The following is a 23,797-nucleotide window of genomic DNA, read 5'->3' on the forward strand; positions in this document are numbered from 1 at the left end:
GAGGGATCTGGAGAAACACCCAAACCTTGTTACAATGGGAATTGGTCTCTGTGTTTTACAATGCTTCCTTAGACCTCTCTGTGCTTTACAATGCTTCACTATGCTTTACCAGACCTCTCTGTGCTTCACTGTGCTATGTTACACTTTGCTCTGCTCTTACTGTGTATAGTAAGTTTGCAGAGTTTTCAAGTGGCCTCTTGACAGCCTGCTGTAGGAGGTGTGAGGGTAACCACAGAAGAGAGAGAGCGAGAGAGAGAGAGAGAGAGAGAGAGAGAGAGAGAGAGAGAGAGAGAGGAAGAGAGGGAGGGGTAGAGGGAGAGACAGAGAGAGGAAGAGACAGTGACTGAGACGAAAGGGGATGCTTCACTCTGACCGACCCTGAAATTAAAGTGTTATTATTTTACTTATTTTAATTTTTTTTTTTATTAAAGTTCAACTGTGAAAAATAAAGAAAGAAGATATTTTAAGGAGTGCAGCGCGATCGTGTAGAACGAGCGCGAGAGAGAGAGGAGAGTCGCGCTCCCTCCTCCTCTCTGTCAGTCAGTCCTGTGAAATCACAGTGAGATCCCGCTGCTGTGAGACTTCCTCGTCAGGACACAGGCTGTCAGGAGAGCAGAACACCGCGGGACAGACGGGACAGTATTCAAACGGTAATCTTGCAGCCCCCCCCCCCCATGCTCTACCCATGTTTATATACTATACAGCTACCATAGTTTAAAACTTTTTAAAATACACTTTATCACACCTCCTGTGCTTTACAGTGCTTCCCTGTGCTTTACCACACCTCTCTGTGCTTTACAATGCTTCCCTATGCTCTACCAGACCTCTCTGTGCTTTACAATGCTTCCCTGTGCTTTACCACACCTCTCTGTGCTTTACAATGCTTCCCTATGCTTTACCAGACCTCTCTGTGCTTTACAATGCTTTCCTATGCTTTACCAGACCTCTCTGTGCTTTACAATGCTTCCCTATGCTTTACCACACCTCTCTGTGCTTTACAATGCTTCCCTATGCTTTACCAGACCTCTCTGTGCTTTACAATGCTTCCCTATGCTTTACCACACCTCTCTGTGCTTTACAATGCTTCCCTATGCTTTACCATACCTCTCTGTGCTTTACAATGCTTCCCTATGCTTTACCAGACCTCTCTGTGCTTTACAATGCTTCCCTATGCTTTACCAGACCTCTCTGTGCTTTACAATGCTTCCCTATGCTCTACCAGACCTCTCTGTGCTTTACAATGCTTCCCTATGCTTTATCAGACCTCTCTGTGCTTTACAATGCTTGCCTATGCTTTACCAAGCTTTTGCTGTGCTGTATTACACTGTGCTGTGCTTTTACTGTGGGAGACTTGTATAAGGGTTAGTTTGCCCTGGTTAGGTTTTAATATAGCCATGTGGAAAGGCTTGGTGGTGTGGTTACAACCAGTCACACTGGAGACAATGTGAAATGTGGAAATTAGAAGTCATTCAGGGGAGTGGGGAGTGGGGAGTGTAGGTTTAAGGGAGTGGGGAGGTGGGGAGTGTAGGGGTAGTGGAGACATCACATCCAAATTCCCTCACCTGTCACCCCTCACATCCCCATACCTCTCACATCCCACCCCCCACCTTGGCCTCCACCCCTCACCCCTCACATCCCCCTCCCCCTACCCATCTCACCCCCCAACACCTAGGGGATGACCTCACATCACTGTCCCCATCCCCTTACCCTCACCCCTCACCTTCACATCCACATCCCCTTACCCCTCACCCCTCACACCTCACATCCCATCCCCTTACCCTAACCCCTACACACCTCACATCCCCGTCCCCATCCCTTACCCCTCACCCCCTCACCACCTCACGTCCCGTAGGGGGTGGGCGGTGACTGCTGCCCTGTTTTTTTTTTTTATAATTGACAGCGTTGTGAAGACAGTTGATTCTGGGTTAGGGTCAGGGTCTCGGTCATTATTATAATCCTGCCCTGGATCAGGTGTTTCAGTGTTTGGAGGCTCCCTTTGATCAGTCAGGGTTTATTACTACTGCTCTCTTTGCTGTGTCAGGCCTGCAAGAGAAGCTAACACTCACTCCCTCTCTCCCACTCCCTCTCCTTCACTCACTCCCTCCCTCTCTCCCACTCCCTCTCCTTCACTCACTCCCTCCCTCTCTCCCACTCCCTCTCCTTCACTCACTCCCTCCTTCTCTCCCCCTCTCTCACCCCTAGGGCTCGCTGGCATGGCTGTGCTGATTTCTGCCGGAGGATGAGAGAACCTGAGAGGATCGAAAGGTGAGGAGATAGAGGGGGAGTGAGAGAGAACCTGAGAGGATCGAGAGGTGAGGAGAGAGAGGGGGAGTGAGAGAGAACCTGAAAGGATCGAGAGGTGAGGAGAGAGAGGGGGAGAGAGTGAGAACCTGAGAGGATCGAGAGGTGAGGAGAGAGAGGGGGAGTGAGAGAGAACCTGAGAGGATCGAGAGGTGAGGAGAGAGAGGGGGAGTGAGAGAGAACCTGAGAGGATCGAGAGGTGAGGAGAGAGAGGGGGAGAGAGAGAGAACCTGAGAGGATCGAGAGGTGAGGAGAGAGAGGGGGAGTGAGAGAGAACCTGAGAGGATCGAGAGGTGAGGAGAGAGGGGGGGTGTGAGAGAGAACCTGAGAGGATCGAGAGGTGAGGAGAGAGAGGGGGAGTGAGAGAGAACCTGAAAGGATCGAGAGGTGAGGAGAGAGAGGGGGAGTGAGAGAGAACTTGAGAGGATCGAGAGGTGAGGAGAGAGGGGGGGTGTGAGAGAGAACCTGAGAGGATCGAGAGGTGAGGAGAGAGAGGGGGAGTGAGAGAGAACCTGAGAGGATCGAGAGGTGAGGAGAGAGAGGGGGAGTGAGAGAGAACCTGAGAGGATCGAGAGGTGAGGAGAGAGAGGGGGAGTGAGAGAGAACCTGAAAGGATCGAGAGGTGAGGAGAGAGAGGGGGAGTGAGAGAAAGTTTATCATCGCCCTGTGGAACGAACTCATTTTGCTTTGTGAAGTTGAATTGAAAGCTGCTGAATAGTGTTGCCTTGTTAACATATCGAATTCCACTCCGCTTTGCAGTTTTCCAGATATTTAACGAAAAACTGACAAAAACAAAAGTGTGACATTTCGAAATCTAACATGAAATACTGCTGTTATGTCTTCCGGTAGAATTTTGCTAAATTTTGCAATTTTTTTGATTACATGATGTTAAAATCGTAGAGAGAGAGAGAGAGAGAGAGAGAGAGAGAGAGAGAGAGAGAGAGAGAGAGAGAGACAGACACTGCGGGTGTTTGCTGAGTGATTGCAAACGAGACATTTTGTGTTTGAATTGAAAGCGATGGTCTCGGAGTCGAATGGGTCACAGTTCAAGTATATTTTCCTCTAGCGGAATTATCACTTTGTGACATCACTACTGTGGCATTCTGCCTTTATTTTCGAATGGCTCAGGATGAAATAGAGCCTCCATCCATGAATATATAGATATACACACTGTAGTTTAGAGAGGTCACTTACAAAGCCTGACCTGCCTTAAACTGTCCCGAGATTCTGGAGGTGCTCTCAGATCAGGTGACACAGATTGAAACGTCATTAAAGAAGATAGCAGGTTATGACAAAGATGCAGCTCTCCTTCCTTGTAAAGGTGAACACTTCTGCATTTTAACTTTTCTGTTGTGGGGGGGGTGGGCTAATGGTAAATTGTGCAAGTTTCAAACTGAAATCATATTCCGGGATATATTTCCATTCGGTACACACACACACACACACACACACTGACACACACACACACACACTGACACACACACACACACACACACACACACACACACACACACACACACACACACACACACACTGACACACACACACTGACACACACACACACACACACACTGACACACACACACACACACACACACACACACACACACACACACACACACACACTGACACACACACACACACTGACACACACACACACACACACACACACACACACACACACACACTGACACACACACACACACACACACACACACACACACACACACACACACACACACACACTGACACACACACACACTGACACACACACACACACACACACACACACACACTGACACACACACACACACACACACACACACACACACACACACACACACACACACACACACACACACACACACACACACACACACACACACACACACACACACACACACACACACACACACACACACACACACACACACACACACAGACACTGACACACACACACACACACACAGAACACACACACACACACACACACACACTGACACACACACACACACACACACACACACACACACACACACACACACACACTGACACACACACACACTGCACACACACACACACACACACACACACACACACACACACACACACACACACACACACACACACACACACACACACACACACACACACACACACACACACACACACACACACACACACACACACACACACACACACACACACACTGACACACACACACACACACACACACACACACACACACACACACACACACACACACACACACACACACACACACACACACACACACACACACACACACACATTTTTTTTCACTGTCTATGCAGAGCTGTGCATTGTTCTTCTTCCACCTGTGCCTCTGAACTGGTTTCTATGTTTGTTCCCAGTCCGTCGGTAGGCCTAGTCAATGGGAGCTGTGGGGGAGGGGCTCAGACTCAGGAGGGTGCCCCCCCCATCTCTCTGCTGGACAGACTGAGACTGACACAGGAGGCCTGGGCCCCTGAGAGTGAGGAGGAGACAAGACGGGCCCGAGAAGAACTAAGGAGACAGGCTCCTGGGGTGAGAATCAGTTTATGTTCCCTTATAACAATGTCTCATAGTAACAGCACAGCACAGTGTGATACAGCACAGGGTGATACAGCACAGGGTGATACAGCACAGTGACAACACAGAGAGGTCTGGTAAAGTATAGGCAAGCATTGTAAAGCACAGAGAGGTCTGGTAAAGCATAGGGAAGCATTGTAAAGCACAGAGAGGTCTGGTAAAGCATAGGGAAGCATTGTAAAGCACAGAGAGGTCTGGTAAAGCACAGGGAAGCATTGTAAAGCACAGAGAGGTCTGGTAAAGCATAGGGAAGCATTGTAAAGCACAGAGAGGTCTGGTAAAGCATAGGGAAGCATTGTAAAGCACAGAGAGGTCTGGTAAAGCATAGGGAAGCATTGTAAAGCACAGAGAGGTCTGGTAAAGCACAGGGAAGCATTGTAAAGCACACAGAGGTGTGGTAAATAGTATAGTCAGTATAATCAAGAGAGAAACTGATTATTTCATACCGAAGGAATGAACTGAGCTATAAAGCAGAAGCTCTTTCAGACTGTGAAAAGGGGAAGAAGTTATTTACTGGGAACAGAGAAGGTACAGTTAGCAGGAAAACAAAAAGGACATTCGCCTTAGATTTATATTTGTATTTTTTTTTTTTTTTTTTTTAAAAAACATTTCATTAGTTATTACTGTGCGTCTCCTCCTTCCTTCTATCCTCGCTGACAGGACTCGTCTGTGAGCAGAACACCCTCCCTGAGAGAGGGAGGGAGGGAGAGGAGGGGTCGCTGAACTGCGGTCGACTCTATTAAAATACAATTTTGAAAAAGAAAGAACAAAAAATCCACGTATATATATCGAAAAAACAAACACTTTTTAATCAGGACGCGCAGAGGAGGAAGGAGAGCGGAGCGCGGCGCTGCTGTAGCCCGGAGCGATAGGGTTGCCTGCTGCAGGATTTTCCCTTCGTTTCTACAGGCTGTAAATTTCTGGTCAGGGCAATCTGGAGGTAAGAAATGCCCATGCAGTAGATTCCCGTGAATTACACATCCCGTGAGCCTCGCAGTTGTGTGCATTTACTGTACCCAGAATAAAGAATTTAACTAGAATAAGCAGCAGACGTTTTTAAGAAGTGTGCTTCACAGTTGTATTCAGTTATCCGGTAAAGCGATTAATTGCGTCACGCTGTGTGCTGATAACTGCATACGCCGGTTGATTGCATAAAGCTGCTACAGTCGGCACCAGCGCTCTCCTGCTGCTTCGCTTTGGGCTTATCCGGAGTTGCGTTTCTGTGTCTCTTAATAAATCCACTAATCACTGAGCACTCCAACGCCCTCACTGTTTGCGTTTACAATTGGATTTTTTTTTTTTTCATCGAGGTATTCGGGTCAGTTCTGAAGGTTCTAGTTGTTTTTTTGGGGGGCGGTCTGCAGCAGACTCTCAGAGAAAGGTGGACGGTTTGCACCCTTTGGGGCAAGGCTGCCGGTGTGTGTGTGTCCTGCTAATAAAAAAGACGCTAACTTTCTTATTTTCTTGCCACGAGGTTCACGAAAAAGGGTTCTGTACCTTCATGGGGTTAATACCGTTTTCAACACTCCCCTATTCCACGGTATTCTTCCCTATGCTTTACCAGACCTCTCTGTGCTTTACAATGCTTCCCTATGCTTTACCAGACCTCACTGTGCTTTGCAATGCTTCCCTATGCTTTACCAGACCTCTCTGTGCTTTACAATGCTTCCCTATGCTTTACCAGACCTCTCTGTGCTTTACAATGCTTCCCTATGCTTTACCAGACCTCTCTGTGCTTTGCAATGCTTCCCTATGCTTTACCAGACCTCTCTGTGCTTTACAATGCTTCCCTATGCTTTACCAGACCTCTCTGTGCTTTACAATGCTTCCCTATGCTTTACCAGACCTCTATGTGCTTTGCAATGCTTCCCTATGCTTTACCAGACCTCTCTGTGCTTTGCAATGCCTCTCTGTGTTTATCACACTTTGCTGCGTGTATTTTAAGAGACAGCCACTTTGTAAAATTCTTGCAGAAGAACACAGCGAGCTGATTGGTGGATTTTTTTTTGTCATGTTTTAAAAAACAGGAGCTAATTTAAGAGAGGAGGAAACATGCTGAGAAAAGAGCTTCGAATGTGAAATGCTTTTCCTGTCTGAACGGGGCAGGACGTGTCTGTGTGTACAGAAGTGTGTATCGTCTGTACAGCCACACGGCTCTCTGCAGTTCCCACAGCGGTTCTCGGGTGAAGCGTGTTTTTTTAGCAGGTGTGAATCCACACTGTCTCGCTCTCATTGAATTAGTGTCTTAAAAAAAAAATACTCTAACATTAAAGGATCGTTTGATCTGATTGAAAGCATGGTAAAACATAGGGAAGCACTGTAAAGCACAGAGAGGTCTGGTAAAGCATAGGGAAGCATTGTAAAGCACAGAGAGGTCTGGTAAAGCATAGGGAAGCATTGTAAAGCACAGAGAGGTCTGGTAAAGCACAGGGAAGCATTGTAAAGCACAGAGAGGTCTGGTAAAGCATAGGGAAGCATTGTAAAGCACAGAGAGGTCTGGTAAAGCACAGGGAAGCATTGTAAAGCACAGAGAGGTCTGGTAAAACATATTAAAAAACAGAGAGCAAACCACGATAATTGATATCATTTAGTCTCATATTGAAGACAGGGAAGCATTTAAAGCACAGGGAGGTCTGGTAAAACATATTAATGAACGTGGCAAACATGACGTATATCATTTCCCGTAATGACCGATATGACGGTCCAAATTACTTGCACCGTTTGGGAGGGGGGGCGGGGGGGGGGGGGGGGGGGGGGGGGGGGGGGGGGGGGGGGGGGGGGGGGGGGGGGGGGGGGGGGGGGTGGGGGGGGGGGGGGGTAGGTGGTGGTTTAGGTTGGCATAACTTGGTTTCAAAAGGGGGGGGTGGCAGTTTTTGTAGCTGGGGGTGCATGAAGATTATTGTGGCTGAAATAACAAAATATTTTACAAACAAGTATAACAAAGCCTTGCATGGCAGTTTTTGTAGCTGGGGGTGCATGAAGATTATTGTGGCTGAAATAACAAAATATTTTACAAACAAGTATAACAAAGCCTTGCATCCCTGGTGTCTAATTAAAAGATCCGGAGACGTTCCCTCCAGCAATCGTTGAGGAGAGTGCATCGCTGGCACAGTGCTGTCGTGAGTGACGAGCGAGGCTGTCCGATCGCTTCTGTCGTGAGTGACGAGCGAGGCTGTCCGATCGCTTCTGTCGTGAGTGACGAGCGAGGCTGTCCGATCGCTTCTGTCATGGAGTTACAAAGTTAGCATGTAGAATCAGGTCTATACTAATTTGGTATAATAATTGTATTTATTAGGACAAAGGTCATTTTGCTGTTTTAAGTTTACTGTTTTCAATTTAAAATGAAAAGCAACACTGTAAGCAGACATAAACCTCAGTGTGATAACATGAAATATCACAAGCTATGGTCGATTACAAAGTTGAACCATTTCCTGTGTTTTGGACACAGCAGCATCGCGCATCCTCCTCTGTCTTTGCCAATCTGTTTGTCATTTTCCCCCAACATGACCGTGATCTCAGGCTGTGTACAAAGTTGTCAGCCAGGGCCTTTAATCTACATGCCACACCTGTTCACTTCTCATTGGTCAGTTTCTCTAGTTAAGGTGTGTGCAGCTCCAGGATCGGATCAGAATTACGGGTCAGTGGAGCCTGATCCAGATCCGTGTATTAAAACAGCATCTCATAATCCGGCTCCAGTGATCTCGGATCCGATCCGGGTTTTGTTCCCATTGACTTCTGTACTGAGTAATGATTATACCAATAAATGACCTGAAATCAAAGTTTTACTCCTGCAGTGTGAGGGGGACATTGATAAAGTGAAGGGGACATGTCCCCTGTGTCCCCTGCGTCCCCCGTGTCATTAAGTCTATGGGATGAGGACTGTGTTAAGAAATGTTTTTTTTTTTTTTTTTTTTTATTGTTTTATCATAATTTTTTTTTTCTGAAGTATTCTTCTTCCTCTTCTTCTTCTCCTTCATTCACTTCTTTTCCTTCTCTCCCTGTTGTTTCTCCGCAGGGGTTTCTGGTGCTGAGAGACTCCTGTGGTTCTGGGCCTGGTTCTGGTTCTGTTCTGTGTGTCTCTGTCAGTGAAGGAACCGACAGTCCAGGAGTTAGAGAATTCCCCATCCTGCATCATAATACCTCAGGTACCAAACCCAGAAACACAGCACAGCAACACACAGCATAGCACAGCACAGCACAGCAACACACAGCACAGTAACACACAACACAGCAACGCACAGCACAGCAACACACAGCACAGCACACCACAGCAACACACAGCACAGCACACCACAGCACAGTAACACACAACACAGCACAGCACAGCAGCAGCGGGTGAAGCGTGTTTTTTTAGCAGGTGTGAATCCACACTGTCTCGCTCTCATTGAATTAGTGTCTTATAAAAAAAATACTCTAACATTAAAGGATCGTTTGATCTGATTGAAAGCATGGTAAAACATAGGGAAGCACTGTAAAGCACAGAGAGGTCTGGTAAAGCATAGGGAAGCATTGTAAAGCACAGAGAGGTCTGGTAAAGCATAGGGAAGCATTGAAAGCACAGAGAGGTTGTAAAGCACATTGTAAAGCACGAGAGGTCTGGTAAAGCACAGGGAAGCATTGTAAAGCACAGAGAGGTCTGGTAAAGCATAGGGAAGCATTGTAAAGCACAGAGAGGTCTGGTAAAGCATAGGGAAGCATTGTAAAGCACAGAGAGGTCTGGTAAAGCATAGGGAAGCATTGTAAAGCACAGAGAGGGATGGTAAAGCATAGGGAAGCATTGTAAAGCACAGAGAGGTCTGGTAAAGCATAGGGAAGCATTGTAAAGCACAGAGAGGTCTGGTAAAGCATAGCCAGAAGCATTGTAAAGCACAGAGAGGTCTGGTAAAGCATAGGGAAGCATTGTAAAGCACAGAGAGGTAGACACCATCTACGAAACATATTGGTACCTCTTTCGTACGTCCCCCCGTCGTTGTAACGCACGTTTATAGTCAACTCTATCCTTTCCTTCTCTTCCCCTCCCTCCCTAACTCAATTGATTGATTGATTAATTGATTGATTCAGTCACTTCTCTTTTCTCTCGTTCCAGTCTTTCACCTGCAGGACTCACAGCTTGGATTCACAGACCTGCCCCAGCTACTGGGATTCTACACTGTGAGCAGGTGAGAGGCACTGGGGATACTGGGAATACTGAGAGACACTGGGAGATACTGGGAATACTGAAAGACACTGGGGATACTGGGAATACTGAGAGACACTGGGAGATATTGGGAATACTGAGAGACACTGGGGATACTGAGAATACTGAGAGACACTGGGACATACTGGGAATACTGAGAGACACTGGGGATACTGGGAATACTGAGAGACACTGGGAGATACTGGGAATACTGAGAGACACTGGGGACACTGGGAGATACTGGCCGATACACATGGGTGTTGTTTTGAGAAAAAAAAATCAAACTGTAAAATTTTTTAATGACAAAATTTGACTGACTTTAATTTTGTTTCATGTCTTTCCCTCCTCTCCTCTCTTCTCTCATCTCCTCTCTCCTCTCTTCTCCCTCCTCTCCTCTCCTCTCTTCTCCCTCCTCTCCTCTTCTCTCTCCTCTCTTCTCCCTCATCTCCTCTCTCCTCTCTCTCTCGTTCCCTCCTCCTCAGAGACATCTTGCCGTGCCGTTTAATCCTCCCTCCCAGTCTCCTCCAATTCTCCACAGACCAGTTAAGGAGGGCATCCAAACTGGGAACCAGTAAGTCCTTGTGGTTGTAATTCAACACTCCCAGTGTGGGGAAGTGATCAAACTGGTTTTACACAAAAAAGTGAACCAGAAACTAACCCCACTATTATCTCTCTCTCTCTCTCCTCTCTCTCTCTCTCTCTCTCTCTCTCTCTCTCTCTCTCTCCTCTCTCTCTCTCTCTCTCTCTCTCTCTGTCCCTCCTCCTCTACAGAATTCTGGCTGCATAATCACCTCCCCTCCCCCTCCCCCTCCCACTCCCATCATAATCTCTGGGGGGACTGAGACTAGTCGGGGGGGGGGTGAGGGCGGGATGACCCCACCTGACTTGACATCCAGTTTTTGGCCGCGAGGCCTGTTACTGCCCCCAGCCACTAAAAATGAGGACTGGACGCAATGAGAACCATTCAGGTGAGTTCACTGCACTGCGTTAGAATTGCGTCGTGTTTTTTGCTCCTAACAAATCTCGTGTACGTCAGCACCTCTACCAGGAGCAGAGCACATGCAGCGTGGAGATGAAGAGGAGAGACAGGAGGCACCTCTTCACACACCCATGGAGGGAAGTGTGGAAATGTGTTTGGCCAAGGGTTTTGTTGCCAAGGGTTACCGAGCATGGATGGGAATCAGACTCCCGCTGCACAGCAGTGTGATCCAGTCCTGGTTTCACTAGGAGTTTAATAATAAGACATACCTGAGCTTGTTGCCTAGACACACTGGGGGCTGATGAAGCTGGTAGTGAAACCTGGACTGGATCACACTGCTGTGCAATAGGAGTCTCATTCCCATCCCTGCTGAGCCTCGCTGTCGATGCTGAATCACTGGGATCCTGTAAAACCCAACTTGACAAAGTTCTGAGATCAGTCAGCTGCTCGGAACCAGGCGAGCTCTGATTGGCTGAGCGGCCTGCTCTTGTGTTGTAACGGAGGCTGTGATTGGCTGTCCGCAGGTGACCTCCGCTAGCGGCGCGCTGTGCTTCATTAACCCTCTGTTCCTGAGGGAGCACGGAGACGCCTGGCTGACACGCCCCCCTGCCCCCCCGCCGGCCAAGTGCGGCCGAGACAGGCGTGTCACCAACGCCCGGACCTGGGGAGGAAGGGAGCTCAGAGCCAGGAAGCAGAGCTCAGTGGACAGAGAGAGCAGTGGGGAGGCCACCCCCAGAGGTGAGAGAGAAAGGTGCTACGTTGAAAGTTCGTGGCATGTTTTGTCCGATTTGTGTCCCTAGTTTTCATCATCCCTGCTTGTGTGTAATCCGTTAATAGTGAGCTGAGACTGATAATGTAATACACTCGTTACAGCTGTGAGTGTAACAGTCCTCCCTCCCCCTCCCCTCTCCCGGTCTCTCTTTCAGCCTCCTCTTTTGAAGACCCTGTCTCCCCCTCCCCCTCCGTCACCCTCAGATGCAAATCCTCGCCTTGCACAGCGTGGAGCTGGAACGAGGGAGCGAGACAGTCCTTGGAAGGAGAAGAAGGAGGGGGAGGGGGAGGGGGAGGGGGCGGGAGTAGCCCCACCCCCCAGTCTCCTCACAGGGCCTCCTGGGTCGAGGCCTCCCTCTCCCCCTTCTCTCTGCTGCCCCCTGCCTGTGAGCTTGACTCACTGTCTCTCAGCAGCATGGAGGAAGAGGACACGGGGGAGGGGGACACACGCACACACACCCTCCCCCGCACGCACACACCCTCGCCCTCCGCCACAAAGAGACACTCGCTGGCACTCACCGACAAGGTACGAGGAGAGAGAGAGAGAGAGAGAGAGAGAGAGAGAGAGAGAGAGAGAGAGAGAGAGAGAGAGGAGAGAGACCAGAGAAGAAGGGTGTGTGTGGTGACACCTCACACACACACACTCACACTCACTGACAACCCACTCAACTCACTCTCAGAGTCACTCTGTGTGTGAGTGTGAGTGTGTGAGTGAGTGAGTGTCTCAGTGAGTGTGCGTGAGTGAGTGTCTCAGTGTGTTATTATCTCAATACTAAAGAAAGCATTCCTGAACCAGCCCCCGCACTCCTGTGTGTTAACGAGTGCACGGCCCCCTGTCCCAGGTACTGCACCGCATCTCTGCCGTGGGCAACGCCCTGGGGGGGCTCCTCAGTGCGGAGCGGCGGGTGTGGAGCCGGGTGGCTGAGCTCTCTCAGAAGGGGGGCTCTGAGTTCGGGGGCCGGCTGCGCGCGTTCCTGAAGCGCCCCCCATCACCCACCCGCCACGGCACCAGCACGGAGCTGCTGAGTGCGGTCCGGCAGACCCTCTCCGATCTGAAGAGCTGCCTGAGACATGGGTCCGAACTGCAGACCCTGCTGGACAGCCTGGCCAACGAGACAGGAGAGGAGCACCTCGGTGAGTCGCAGAGAGACCCCTCCCTCCTCTACCGGAGAGCACTGGTGTCTCTCCCTCCCGTTCTCTTTCTTTCTCTCTCTGTTTCTTTCTCTCTCTGTTTCTCTCTCATTCTCGTTCTGTGGTCGGTTTGAAGTTCGTTTTGTTCTGTGGAACAGGAAGTGCAGTGATGTCACAGCTTCTCAGAACAAGAAGTGCTCATGTGGTTGGCACATGCTTCTTTCTCGGGAGGCAGAGCTCAGAGCAGAGCCGGGTTTGCATTGCTGTGCAGAGCAGGGTTTGCATTGCTGTGCAGGGCAGGGTTTGCATTGTTGTGCAGAGCAAGGTTTGCATTGCTGTGCAGAGCAGGGTTTGCATTGCTGTGCAGGGCAGGGTTTGCATTGCTGTGCAGAGCAGGGTTTGCATTGCTGTGCAGGGCAGGGTTTGCATTGCTGTGCAGAGCCGGGTTTGCATTGCTGTGCAGGGCAGGGTTTGCATTGCTGTGCAGGGCAGGGTTTGCATTGCTGTGCAGAGCAGGGTTTGCATTGCTGTGCAGGGCAGGGTTTGCATTGCTGTGCAGAGCAGGGTTTGCATTGCTGTGCAGGGCAGGGTTTGCATTGCTGTGCAGAGCAGGGTTTGCATTGCTGTGCAGGGCAGGGTTTGCATTGCTGTGCAGGGCAGGGTTTGCATTGCTGTGCAGGGCAGGGTTTGCATTGCTGTGCAGGGCAGGGTTTGCATTGCTGTGCAGAGCAGGGTTTGCATTGCTGTGCAGAGCAGGGTTTGCATTGCTGTGCAGAGCAGGGTTTGCATTGCTGTGCAGAGCAGGGTTTGCATTGCTGTGCATTGCTGTGCAGAGCAGGGTTTGTATTGCTGTGCAGAGCAGGGTTTGCATTGCTGTGCAGGGCAGGGTTTGCATTGCTGTGCAGGGCAGGGTTTGCATTGCTGTGCAGGGCAGGGTTTGCATTGTTGTGCAGGGCAGGGTTTGCATTGGTACTGTATAATTGTTCAGCCCCCCCCCCAAAAAAAAGTTTGGGAGAAACTGGAGAAGGCAGAGCATTTTATTTCAATAAATGGTTTCAAAATCAATCAAAATGGAGGGTGGGTTTCATTTTGAATTATTCATTTGGAACCTAAATACACAGATTACCAGGCAAACTCTCAAACGAGAAACGACCATTCAGCCCGTAAATGCAAGCCTTAAACTGCAAGCCAGGTTAGCAGGGGAAATGAAACCTCTGGGAATCCAGGCGGCTCTTATTGTGATCACGGAGAGGGCATTACAGTATTGTCCATGAAGGCGTCCAGTCTCTTCTTCAGGGATCCGAGCGTCTCTGCTTCAGCCTGTTCCAGTGGTTCCCCACCCTCTGCATGAAAAAGCTCCTTCTCCCCTCAGCTCTGAACGTGCCCTTCTTCAGCTTCCACCCAGGGCCCCTGGTCCTGCCCTCGGCAAGCTGTGAAAATGATTCTCGGTAGTTTGTTAACCCTTTTTAAACCCCTCTGCTAAGTTGCCTCTTCAATCCTGGAATGAATCGTGTCGCTCTGCTCTGAACTCTCTCTCCGATGTGTGTTTTTTTATAGCTTCTCCGCACTGTCTAGAGTCAAGTCCTTTTCATACACAGCCTCCTCTGTTTTGTTATTATTCGTACTGTACTGGTCTCTAATGTTTTTGTGCCCTGTGTGCAGGACTTTGTATACGGTACAGGGCTGTCCTGGCTTATTTTCACCCCGCCTTGCCGTCCTGTCCTCCCAGTCTCCTCCAATTCTCCGCTGACCAGTTAAAGAGGGCATCCAAACTGGAAACCAGTAACTCGTGATCGTAATCCAACACTCTCAGTGATCAAACTGGTTTGATACAAAAAAGTTTCGAAAATGAAACAGAAACTAACCCCACTATTAACTCTCTCTCTCTCTCTCTCTCTCTCTCTCTCTCTCTCTCTCTCTCTCTCTCTCTCTCTCTCGCCTCTCTCTCTCTCTCTCTCTCTCTCTCTCTCTCTCTCTCTCTCTCTCTCTCTCTCCTCTCTCTCCTCTCTCTCTCTCTCTCTCTCTCTCTCTCTCTCTCTCTCTCTCTCTCCTCTCCTCTCTCTCTCTCCTTTCTCTCTCCCTCTCTCTCTCTCCCTCTCTCCTCTCTCTCCTCCTCCCTCTCTCTTTTTTCTCTAGCGAGCGGAGAGAGAGACCGGAAGAGAGGGGGGGGAGCAGAGGAGGGATCTCGGCTTCTTCTCTCTCCCCTCTCATCTCTCCCCCCTCTCTTCTCTCTCCTCTCTCTTCTCCCCCCCCCCCACCTCCCCTCCCCCCCCCCCCCCCCCCCCCCCCCCTCTCTCCCCCCCCCCCCCCCCCTCTCTCTTTCTCTCTCTCCCCCCTCGAAGGAGAGGCTGGAGAGATCTGACTCGGTGCTGGAGTCCTGTCTCCACAAAATGGTTCTGAAGCCGCTGCGCTCCCAGCTCTACTCCCACCTCCACCAGTTTCGGACTCGCGACGGAACGCTGGCCGCCCTGCTGGACAACCAGCTGACCATGAGGGGGCAGGGCCCGGCCGAGCTGGGCGTGGCCACGGCAGCCCTGCCGGATTCCGTCGCCATGGAGAAGCTCCGCCTCCTGTTCCAGGCCATGCACGATACCTACTCCCCAGGGAAGCAAGTGAAGCTGCTGCTGAGAGCGTGCAAGTGCATCTACCAGAGCATGAGCAGAGCAGACGAGGGTGAGACAGAGAGAGAGGCACTGGGGCACTTTCCTGCCCGCCTGGCTGCTCCTCTCAATGGAGAGGGAGCGAAGCACACCTGACAGGGGGCAGCCCTGCACGTTAACGCAGCTCAGCCCACGATGGAGTTTTAAAATATATAGTTATGTAAAAGCTTGTATAAGAAATGAATGAATATACAATTTATATATATATATATATCTATTTGGAGTGATAAAAACACCCTCATCTTCATTTCGGGGATCCTCCCCAGAATGCCCCCCTTTTTCCCCCGTCTCTGGCAGGGTTGGCTGCGGTGGTTTGCTCTGATCTTGCGTGTCGGCTGTTTGAGACGCTGGCTCTTCTTCCGGTGCTCCCCGATCTCCCCTCCCTCCTCCCCGCCAGCAGTAGCCTGTCCCTGCTCTTTCAGCGGGCACGGTGTCCTCCAGTGTCCTGGACAACCACACTTTAAACATGTCCTGACATCTGAACTAGCAAACCCCACACAACTCCATGTGGGAGAGGAGAGGGGGAGAGAGACGGAGAGGGGAGAGAGGTGGAGAGGGAGGGTTTGAGGAGGGTTTGAGTCCAGCTCTGTGTCATTGGTGATGTTAACCCCTCTGTCTCCTCTCCTCTTTCAGACAAGCCTCTCGGCGCAGATGATTTCCTGCCAGTCCTCACATACACTCTGCTGCACAGCGACATCTCGAACCTGCAGCTCGACGTGGAATACATGATGGAGCTGCTGGAGCCCAGCCAGCTACAGGGGGAGGGTGAGAGAGAGAGAGAAGGGAGGGTGGGTTGTGTGCAGTGAGGTGTATTGACTCCTCTCCTCTAGGGGGGTTCAGTGTTGTGTGCAGTGAAGTGTAATGACTCCTCCTCTCCTCTGGGGGTGCAGTGCTGTGTGCAGTGAAGTGTAATGACTCCTCCTCTCCTCTAGGGGGGTACTATCTCACCACGCTGTTCGGAGCTCTCTTCCACATCAGGAGCTACCAGCCCCGCATGGTGACCCGCCAAATCAGTGTTGAGGCGCAGAAATCCATCAGCCAGTGGCAGCGCCGGAGAACCATCAACAACAGCCAGGGGTGGAGGAGAGTGACACAGGTGAGACGCACACACACTGAGACACACAGACACTGAGACACACACACACACACTGAGACACACACAGAGACACGTACACTGACACACACACAGACACTGAGACACACACACAGACACTGAGACACACACACACTGAGACGCACACACACTGAGACACACAGACACTGAGACACACACACACACTGAGACACACTGAGACACACAGACACAGACACTCTGAGACGCACACACACTGAGACACAGGACACGAGACGCACAAGACACTGAGACACACAGACACTGAGACAAGACAGACACTGAGACAACACAACCTGAGACGCACACACACACTGAGACCACAACAGGCACATGAGACACACACACACTGAGACACACAGACACTGAGACACACACGGACACGCAGAACACATGAGACACTGCGTGACAAACCACTGGAGTGTCTGAGACCACACACTGAGACGTGACACACACGAACACTGAGACCACACTGAGACGCTGCACACACTGGACACAAGACACTGAGACAACAGACACTACTGACACACACACTGACACACACACACACACACAGAGACACACACACTGAGACGCACACACACTGAGACACACAGACACTGAGACACACAGACACTGAGACACACACACTGAGACACACACACACTGAGACACACACACACTGAGACACACACACACACACACACACACGTACACACACTGAGACAACACAGACTGAGACAACACTGAGGTCACAACAGACACTGAGGAGTCTTCTTGAGACACATGACACAAACGCACTGAGACACCACAGACAATGAGACACACACACTGAGACACACACACACACCACAGACACACAGAGACACACACACACACACACACTGAGACACACACACACTGAGACACACAGACGCTGACACTGAGGACACACACACGACTGCACACTGAGCCACACACACACTGAGACACACACACTGACACTGACACACACAGACACTGACACACACACACAGACACACTGAGACACTGACAGACACACACACACACACAGACACTGAGACACACACACACTGAGACACACACACACGACCACACACGAGACACACACACGACACTGGAGACACAGACACTGAGGACCACGGGATGACACAACTGTTGAGACACACAGACATGAGACACACAGACCTGAGAAGCCACCACACACTGAGACACACAGGACACTGAGCACACAGACACACATGAGACACACAGACACTGAGACACCCCACAGACGCACACACACTGAGACACACAGACACTCACACACACACTGAGACACACACTGACACACACACACACAGAGACACACACACAGACACACACACAATGAGACACACACTGACAGACACACACTGAGACACACACACACTGAGACACACACTGAGACAGCTCAGCACAGACATGAGACACACGACTGAGACCCCACTGAGACACACAGACACGCGACACACACACTGAGACACACAGACACGTGAGACAACTGAGACACACACACACTGAGCACTGAGGCCGCACACACACTGAGACACACAGACCACATGAGACACACCACATGACACTGGACACACCACAACTGAGACCACAGGACACACTGAGACACACACTGACAGACACAGGTCAAACACTGAGACACACAGACACTGCGACACACAGACACATGGAGACACACACCACAGACACACAGAGGCGCCCTGAGACACACATGGAGAGACACACGACACTGAGGACACACCTGAGACACACACACTGAGAGCACACACACACTGAGAGCACACAGACACATGAGATCACACAGACACTGAGACACACACACACACACACACACACTGAGACACACACTGACACTGAGACACACTGAGACACACAGACACACTGAGACACACTGACACACAGAGACACACAGACACTGAGACACACACACACACTGAGACACACACATGAGACGGACACACAGAGACTGAGAACACCACACACACTGAGACACGCAAGTCTGACAAGAGAGAGACACACTGAGACACACAGACACTGAGACCACCAAGCACCTGAGACATCAGCACACACCACTGAGAACACACAGACACTGAGACACACACAGACACTGAGACACACCACACCACACTGAGACACACACCACACACACAGGCACTGAGACAACACCAACCACACACTGCAGACACTGCGGATGAACCACACACACTGAGACACGGCCACACACTGAGACACACCACAACAATTGAGACACACAGACACTGCGACGACACACAGACACACTGAGACACACCACAACACTGAGACACCAGACACGAGACACACAGAGAGACACACACACACAGACACACAGACACACACACACACTGAGACACTGACACGTCTACACACACACACTGAGACACACAGACACTGAGACACACACACACACACTGAGACACACACACACTGAGACACACAGACACTGAGACACACACACACACTGACACACACACACTGAGACACACACACACACACTGAGACACACACACACTGAGACACACAGACACTGAGACACACACACACACACACAGACACACTGAGACACACACACACACACACACACACACACACACACACACACTGAGACACACACACACACTGAGACACACACACACACACACACACACACTGACACTGAGACACACACACACACACACACCACTGAGACACACACACACTGACTGAGACACACACACACTGAGACCCACACTGGGAGTGCAACACACACTGAGTGACAACACAACACTGAGACACCTGACACACACACACTGGGACACAACACACTGAGACACTGAGACACAGAGACCACGAACACACACACACTGAGACACACACACACTGAGACACACACACACACAGACACACAGACACACACACACACTGAGACACACACACACACACTGAGACACACACACACTGAGACACACAGACACTGAGACACACAGACACACACTGAGACACACACACACTGAGACACACACACACACTGGAGACACACTGTGTGACCTGTGTGTCTGGTGACACCAGGGGTGATGGAACCTGACACACACTGACACACACACACACACTGAGACAAACACAGACACTGAGAGACACACACAGACACACACACACCACGACACACGACACATGTGTTGAAACACACACAGACACTGAGACACACGACCACGTGAGATGACTGTGCACACACACTGAGACACACACACACACACACTGATACGCACACACACTGAGACACACACACACACACTGAGACACACAGACACTGAGACACACACACACTGAGACACACACACACTGAGACACACACACACTGAGACACACACACACTGAGACACACACTGAGACGCACACACACTGAGACACACACACACACACTGACGGAGACGCACACAGAACTGGGACGACACACACACACCAGACCTCTACCACACACTGCATTGCACACACACTGAGACACACACACTCAAACACACACACTGAGACACAGACACTGAGACTCACACACACAGCACCTCACCCCCCCCTCTCTCCCTCTCTCTGCAGGATTACCTGCGTGTCTCCCTACACTCTCCCGGTAATTGCATGCGCTCGGTGCCCCTGCGCCCCCAGGGGACGGTGGGGGACATGGCAAGGGCCTGTGCTGAGCGCTACGGGCTGGGGGAGTCCCAGGGGTACAGCCTGTACCTGTACAAGGGGGAGCAGCGCCTCCCACTGGACAGCAGAGACAACCTGCGCAGAATCCAGAACGAGCTGAGGCAGGAGAGGGCAAGGGGGCATTTTGTGTACTGTCAGGGAGGAGGGGGAGGGGAGGGGGGCATTGGCGGGGGACCTCCCCACGGGAGAGGGGGAGGGGGGGGAGGAGGGAGACGGGACACCTGGAGGGGGAGAGGAAAAGGGGAGAGGGGAGACAGGGGGAGCTGGAGGAGCGGGAGGGGACACAGGGGGAGGGGAGACAGGGCGAGCCACAGGAAGACAGCGAGGACTACCAGAAGGAGGAGGATCTTACCGCTTTGTAAACAAAGTATATAACCAGTAGACTCTAAAGTAGAGCATAAAATGAAATGAATGAAAAAACATGTAAAATATATAAATCTGCAGAGGTCTGCTTTAATATGCAGCTCTGCACAGCTTAATGACACCTATGGAGCTTCATTTGAGCCAAAACTATCCAGCCATTAATTTGTCAATGTGTTTGTCAGTTCGAATTTATAGACAAACTGACCAATTCATGAATTAATAAACGGACTGACAGTAGCGGAAAGAGTAGTGTCTGGATAGTTTTGGCACAGAGGCGCCGGGCAGTGTTTTGAAAGGGTTTGAAGGAGTCTTGCTGTCAGAAACGACAGCTGTTTGTGTGTTTTGTTTTGTTTTGTTTTTGCACAATGCAGCTGCCAGCTCTCCGTGCTCGGCTCCGAACAGCATTCATTGCCACAACAGCCCAGTGTTTGGATAATAACAAGAAACTGCCACCTGCATCCGCTGTCTGTTTATTGTTTGTTTGTTTGGTTTTTTGTTCAGATCAACAATGTTGTATGTTTTTAATTTAAAATTGTTTTATATATATATATAAGCACAGTGAAGTACCGATTGTATTTATCAATAAGGTGATATGTTGTACTGTGATGTTTTGTAAGTTGACACATATGTTGTTACTGTGTACAAGTTTGTAGTATTTAAATAATAATAATAATAATAATAATAATAATAATAATAATAATAATAATAATAATAATGTAAGTACTATCATTGCATAATTTAAATAAAAGGATGTACAATAAACTGGACTCGTTTGTAATTTTTTTTTAATCGCTCAGAGTTTGCTCGCTTCGATTTCAGAGCTGCCATCGTCAGTGTTGCCGAGTCTAGAAAAAACAAGCCCAAAACAAGCCCAACCCGTTTCAGACGGAAGGATCTTTATACAAATTCCGTATTTTTTTTTCTGATGACGTGCATATACATTGACACCAGTCAATCACTCAAACCACTCCTAGAGACATTTTAACTGCTAGTCACCTTTACAAAAAAAATATATTTAAAAAACCGCGACTCAATAAAAACAAGCCCAACCGTTGCGGGTTTGTTAGCCGCAAATCTGCAGCATGAAGGCAGAAGCCCACTCTGTGTGTTTAATATGCGTACAGCAGGCTGCTGCTTTAGCGAAAGTCTAGCATTGCAATTTTGAATTTCAGTCAATTTAAAACTTCATTTTTTTTTTTTTTACATATAAAAACACACGTGTACTGTGCTGCACTGCACGCATGGCAGTGAACCGTGCCGAGCGGATTCACACGGAGGCTGCAAAGTGACATATAACACGCCGTTTTAAAACGGTCGACGAGGTTTTGCAAGACGGTGGGCAAACAACCAGGTGTAATTGCAGAGGGGAAATTAATCAGCAATTCAATGCATAAATTAATGCAAATCGAGGGTAGTTTAAAACTGTCTCTGTCGTTCAAATCTGTATAGGGTGATGTAATGCAATTCTTATGTGGTGCTGCCCCCAGCTGGAAGTGAAAAGTATTTTATATGACCTATATATATATATATTAAAACAACTGCTGTAGTCGTTTTCATTTTTAAATTGCCTTTATTGACACGAAAAGCGGCGGAGATTTCGTAGCGTTCTGGTTATCAATTAAAAAAAAAAAAAAAAAAAAAAAAAAAACACGCCTCCTGCTTAATATTCATTACGGGTTAATTGCATATTTCATGAGCCCGCGTTTTAATCTCTCAGCCTATCACAGCGCGAAAGACGCTAGCCCCGCCCGTGTGTTTGTTTGTTTGTGGAATAGGGCTGTTCAATTTAAATTGTCGGCGCGAGGCAGATAACGGTTACGACTCAACAGCAGGTACCGTAAATTATAAATATACATATTCTCAATGTTAATATATTAAATAAAGCGAATACAGTACCTGGAACACATAATAATAATAATAATAAATAATACTAATAATAATAATAATAATAATAATAATAATAAAAATAATAAACATTACACGAATAATAAGACACACGAAGTAACGGAGTCTCTGAATACAAGCCGAAGACTTTTAGACTTTAAATTTAAAATACTAAAATAACCTTAATAAATTAAATAGATTCGATGGCAAACGTTTCCACTAGAAGTCTCTCTCAGCGTCGTCAATAGAAACACTAAAAACGAAGCTTAATGAAAAATTCAATGGCAAAACTTGCGAAAGTCTTTCTCAATTTCTTCAGCCCCTGTTGTTTGTGTCCCCCAGTTGTCTGTATCCCAACTTTCTTGTATTCAGCCCCTTGTGTTCTCAGCCCTTGTATTCAGCCCCTTGTATATTCAGCCCATTGTATTCTCAGCCCCTTGTATTCAGCCCCTTGTATTCTCAGCCCCTTGTATATTCAGCCCCTTGTATTCTCAGCCCCTTGTATTCAGCCCCTTGTATTCTCAGCCCCTTGTATTCAGCCCATTGTATTCTCAGCCCCTTGTATTCTCAGCCCCTTGTATTCTCAGCCCCTTGTATATTCAGCCCCTTGTATTCTCAGCCCCTTGTATTCAGCCCCTTGTATTCTCAGCCCCTTGTATATTCAGCCCCATGTGTTCTCAGCCCCTTGTATTCAGCCCCTTGTATTCAGCCCCTTGTATTCAGCCCATTGTATTCTCAGCCCCTTGTATTCAGCCCCTTGTATTCTCAGCCCCTTGTATTCAGCCCCTTGTATTCTCAGCCCTTGTATTCAGCCCCTTGTATTCTTAGCCCCTTGTATATTCAGCCCTTGTATTCAGCCCCTTGTATTCTTAGCCCCTTGTATATTCAGCCCATTGTATTCTCAGCCCCTCGTATTCAGCCCCTTGTATTCTCAGCCCTTGTATTCAGCCCCTTGTATTCTCAGCCCCTTGTATTCAGCCCCTTGTATTCTCAGCCCCTTGTATTCAGCCCCTTGTATTCTCAGCCCTTGTATTCTCAGCCCCTTGTATATTCAGCCCATTGTATTCTCAGCCCCTTGTATTCAGCCCCTTGTATTCTAAGCC

The 23,797-nt window shown here is 49.2% G+C and overlaps 1 protein-coding gene across 1 annotated transcript; it reads left to right on the forward strand.

Moving 5' to 3' along the window:
- Positions 1-314: 314 nt before the first annotated feature.
- rinl (Ras and Rab interactor-like) lies at positions 315-20,822 on the forward strand. The gene is made up of 14 exons (XM_041236257.1): positions 315-650; positions 2,203-2,265; positions 4,695-4,866; positions 8,927-9,056; positions 9,998-10,070; positions 10,570-10,658; positions 10,859-10,911; positions 11,591-11,804; positions 11,993-12,363; positions 12,680-12,971; positions 15,330-15,641; positions 16,262-16,393; positions 16,561-16,724; positions 20,337-20,822. The coding sequence occupies exons 2-14, from the start codon at positions 2,240-2,242 to the stop codon at positions 20,820-20,822; spliced, it is 2,514 nt and encodes an 837-aa protein (XP_041092191.1). The 5' UTR covers positions 315-650; positions 2,203-2,239.
- Positions 20,823-23,797: the final 2,975 nt, after the last annotated feature.

Source organism: Polyodon spathula, chromosome 40 (genome assembly GCF_017654505.1).
Source record: "Polyodon spathula isolate WHYD16114869_AA chromosome 40, ASM1765450v1, whole genome shotgun sequence".
NCBI lineage: Eukaryota > Metazoa > Chordata > Actinopteri > Acipenseriformes > Polyodontidae > Polyodon > Polyodon spathula.